The sequence below is a fragment of the Lepeophtheirus salmonis genome, chromosome 9 (genome assembly GCF_016086655.4).
Source record: "Lepeophtheirus salmonis chromosome 9, UVic_Lsal_1.4, whole genome shotgun sequence".
In the NCBI taxonomy this organism is placed as follows: Eukaryota; Metazoa; Arthropoda; class Copepoda; order Siphonostomatoida; family Caligidae; genus Lepeophtheirus; species Lepeophtheirus salmonis.
In genome coordinates, this window is record NC_052139.2 from 26,482,403 (window position 1) to 26,487,383 (window position 4,981).

Consider the following 4,981-nt stretch of genomic DNA (forward strand, 5'->3'; position numbering starts at 1 on the left):
TTTGCATATATTGAGGCAAAAAAGTTTCAAATTATAGTCCAATGTATGTCTATATCTAAATAAAAACTATGAGAGGCTTGATATTGGAATAAAATATTTTGATAAAAACTGTGTTTAATGAATTTCACAGCCTGATTTTCTCATATAAAGGGGTGATCTTATCTAGTTGTACATATTTTTATTTTTTTAAATTTGAAATGCCATTGGTGCAAAGTTATGGAGAAGGACAAAAAACGTCTTTTCTCTGAACAGAGCCAGCTGAGATAGTTGGAAAGAACAAAGATTGTTACAAATATTTTCAAGGACAACAATAATTCGAGCAAAGTGTTTCTCTTTTTTCATCAAAAAGTTTTAACTGTTGATGCCATTGTGAATAAGCAGAACAGCCATTACGTCATTACTGAATATTCAGACATTGTTTCAGTTTCAGTGGGACATGTATTCAAAACCAAAAATCTAGCCGGAACCATAATCTTTGGCGTTGGGGAGTCTTTCCTCCCATTTTTGTAGAGAGGAAGAAGCGGCTCAATACAGATGCTTAATTCGAAATTTTGGATTTTCAATAAAATTTCTATAGTTAGCTTATAATTTACACAAATATGTCAATGATAAATTGTCTTATATACGAATTGAAAAAAAATGTTTTGAGATTTTCTCATTTTATTGATTTCACATTAAAGCACTAGGCATTTATATTTTTTTTATGCAGGAAAAAAGGTCTTACTGTAACAGACATTCTTGATATTTTACAGGACAATAATGAGGGTCAGTATGATATTTTTTTGAGCCGCCTGATCAAGACAATATCTCGGACTCGGATTCGGGAAACGAGAAAGAAGGAATGGAGTTGGGTCCCTCAAGCCTATCTGGGCATAAACTTCATACATCAGGTGAATATCACTCACAGAAAAGAAAATATAAAGATTATGACATCGAAAATGATTTGCCACGAAGGAAAAGAAAAAATTTCATTAAATCAAAAAAAGTTATATCTACCAAGAATGATGATGAAATGTTACCAAAATAACTTTTACAAGGATATTAGTTTAGCTATAGTTAATTTTCAAATACTGAGCTTTTTGAACTTTTTGAAGAAGCTATTCAGGAATGGATATTCAAAGAAATGAGCAAATATTATCTTTTTAGAAATTGGAATGATCTTAAAGCATCAAAATAAGAAGTGACAGTTTTTATTGGAATTTTATTGTGTCTGGATATAATGATTAACCTTGTAAAAGGCTTTATTGGTCCAAGGACCCTGATGATCAAAATTAAGCCATAAACAATCCATTGCGCAGGGACATATTTGAAGAAATAATGAGAAGAATATATGTCAATTCTACAGCTAATTCTAATAAGAAAGAGGAAACCCATAAATTGAAGCCTCTTATCAAGCATCTTCAAAAAAAATTCTACAACATTTCATTCCAAAAAAAAAAAAAAAAAAATATCTCAAGATGAAGCTATGGTGGAATATTTTGGAAAACATAGCTGCAAACTATGTATACGCAACACACCTATTTATCTTGGCTACAATATTTGGTACCAATACATAGTTCCTGTTTATTTAATTGAATTTGATCCTTACCAAGGAAAATCTGACTCTCGAGATGAGGATCTTGAAAATAAATTAGGCAAAGGTGCTGTAACCATTCTTCAACTTTTGAATACCTATACGGATGATAAAAAATCTCTACCTTCTTATTTCTTCACCGATAATCTTTTTACAACAACTTTTTCATTGCAAGAGGTTCAGAAACGAGGATATGAAGGAACTGGGGCTATTATATCAAACAGGATTGACAAAAAATGCCCAATATCCTCTCCAAAATTATGTGTAAATGAAGAAAGAGTATATTCAGAATGTGCTACAAGAACAACGAAATATTTTAAAGTGAAAATTAGCGGTCAGAAAGATAGTGCTATCGTAATTGTTGCTTCAACTACCGGTAATGTGAAAAGATGGTCAAAACAGCAAAAGAAATTTATCGAAATTGACGTGGCATCAGGAATAAAAGAGTATAACATGTCAATGGGAGGAAGAGATAGAATGGATCAAAATTAAAATGGTTATAGAATTGGAATTAGAGCAAAGAATCAATTAGATCCATGTGAGAATATAATAAAAATGTCACCGACTTCTAAAATAAATTAAAAATCTCGTCATTAAGGGGTTAAACTATATGTGTGTTAAGTTAACACATTTTTATTCTTCGACAAACAATTGTCCACTTTCTTGCAACAAATCATTCTTGCAAATCTTTTGGGTGTGTTACAAATTCTAACTGTTACCTACACTTTTGCAAATTGTATCTTATTTCACAAATTTGAATACTCATATGATATCATGTATGAGAATGAGCATGCAAATATGAAGTATGCGTATTCTGTCTCCAGCCTCTCCAGTTTCTTAATGAGTTCTGATAATGGGTGATGGCTGAACAATGCTCCATTCCTAGAACACCTTCAGGATGGACTGCAGTAAGACACCCATGTAATTCGGCGAGCTATTCCGGGAGCACCACAAGTTAAAGTTATTTTTACCTGTGCCCCTACTGATTGTATGTTTTTATATAATGTGTACCAATACATTTTTTAATTAATTAATTAAAAGTAGGTAAAAATGATTAGAAAGTCAGAGAAGGAATGTCATCAACAAGTGTCCAAGAAGAAACATTTACTTAGTTAGAAGATATGGAATTCAAAGAATTTATCAATTGGTTAGCACTCTGGGACAATTACGTAATAGTGATGGGGATGAATGATGAAACAGATGTTAAAAAAAAAAAAACAAATTGAAAATAATCAATTACGCCATTAAAATCAACAATGAAAATGAAAATTCTACAGAAGAAATGATGTTACTTATAGAAAGTTACCTAAGACAACCAAACAAATATTGTATTATAACGAATAAAGTTAGTGAAACGAAAACAAAAAGAGGATGAAAAATTTGATTCATTATACACTTTATGATGTGTCAAGGCTTAAAATATTGTGGTTATATTTTATCTAAGAAGAGTATTGAAGCATAGATAGAAAAAGCAGATCCAAGTTAATTAAATTTTTTCAAGATTTTGCTGAGTTATCATTTAAAAAGAAATTAAGATGTTTTTTGGAATTAGTGAACCAATTAGGACAGTTCCCACCAAGAATTAATGAAGTTATACATCCAATGAGTGAGCTTCTATCTTCAAAAGTAAAATAAAAGTAAAGCCTATAACTGACTTAAATACAGAGTTGAGTTTATTTAGTATTCAAGATAACAATGTAAATAGTCAATTTCGGTGTGAAAACTTCAAATTCCCCTTAATTAGGTCTGCAAACAAGCATGTCTATCCGATGCCATGGCACTTGAAGATGTTTTTTGGTACTGTTGCTTCATAGAAGGCCCATAAAGCCATACATTATTATTTAAAATAGTTGAATTTGGCGAAATCATGGAAGACAAGGATCTTAAGCTCAATGAATCGAATTGTAGAGGGTTGACTATTCACGGGTAAGCTCCAAATCAATAATAGACTTATTTATTCCAACTCTCCTTGCAAAGACTGTGGGAAGATGTACAATTCTACTATTCTTGCATTCGCTGATTTCCCATCTACAAGGATTTTTCAAACTTTTATTATTTTAAATAACAAAGACATGAATGAAAATTTAGCACGCTCAATTTTATTATTTGGAACTGCAAACAATCGTTCCAACAAAAGGAAGGCCTTAAATTATTCTCTTTTAAATGCAAGAGCGTAAATTGCTCACAAATTAATCAATGACAAAGAAATTTATAAGAAGTAGGTAAGACCAATTTTAACTTCCTGCGCAAAAACTAAAATATTGTAAAATAAAAATATTGATTGGGGCTCAGAAAATTATAATATTCCACATATAGGCTTTCAAGTAAAATCCGATAATTTTCTTATCCTTTAATTCTGAAGATCAATTTGGGGTCTTATATGTACAACTTGAGACACACTCAAATGTTGATGGAATTCCACAAAAATTCGTCTAGAAATACAAACAATTTTGAGAAGAATCATGCTAGCTTGCTTTTGTGTTAAGAGACTGCATATCTAACCGATAGACTATTAGACAAAAAAAATCGATGTCTAACTTATGATATTCCTGTATTGCAAACGGATTGGGCATTGAAAAACCGCATGCATGCTTTTCCAAGCATCATAAATCTAATCTGATATGGAGAGGACTATTCATTTTTCTGAATAAACATAATCAAAACAATCATACAATTACTTTAAAAATAAAAAGAAGGTCGCCTCGAGGCCGTTATTAATCCCAAAGTCGACTATATTGAATAATATTAACTTTTCTTTTTATTCAGCTGTCATTTGGTGTTTTTATATTAAAATTTGATTATTCGTTTAGGAGAAAATCCATTAAAAGAAATAATCTTGTTGGTTGTTGAATAAAGGGTGCACCCCGTGTAGATACCAGGTGGTCCATTAAAATCTAAACACTTACTAATTCAATAATTAATGACGATAAAGTGGTTGAAAAGGATTAATATTTCGGTAAATTAAAGCATACACAATTAGTTACGAAACAAAAAAAAACCTGAGCTCTCTAACCTAAGTACAAGTGGAGAAAATGACACTTGAACGTGATTGACAAATTTTAATTGGGTCATTTATAGCAGTTGGGAGTCTCCAAAACCACCGTCCACGGCATGAGTACGTTGGAAACGTTGGACAGGAAGCAGGGCTCTTTCAAACAGGAGAAACTGTATCCGGATGAGTTAAAAAAACAGCCTTGGCCAATCCATGAGGGTCCATGCAAAAGATTTTGGGGGATCCCACTAAAATGTTCAGAAAGCCATGAAAAAAAGTGTGTGGAAGGACCCTTATAAGAATGGAGGCACCACTTTTGACACCAACAATGAAAGAAAACCATCTCTTCATTTGTAAGCCTCTTATAAATTGGGTTTGAATATGTCTTTAGAATTCTTTTGTGACACTTTTGCCCT

At 31.8% G+C, this 4,981-nt stretch overlaps 1 protein-coding gene across 1 annotated transcript; it reads left to right on the forward strand.

The window, feature by feature from the left end:
* Window positions 1-1,465: 1,465 nt before the first annotated feature.
* On the forward strand, window positions 1,466-2,065 carry LOC139906279 (piggyBac transposable element-derived protein 3-like). Its single transcript, XM_071890854.1, has one exon. The coding sequence runs from the start codon at window positions 1,466-1,468 to the stop codon at window positions 2,063-2,065; it is 600 nt and encodes a 199-aa protein (XP_071746955.1).
* The last annotated feature ends 2,916 nt before the right edge of the window (window positions 2,066-4,981 follow it).

Bases quoted from the DNA above. Each gene is read 5' to 3' on its own strand.
- LOC139906279 (XM_071890854.1), top strand. From the start codon at position 1,466: ATGGTGGAATATTTTGGAAAACATAGCTGCAAACTATGTATACGCAAC.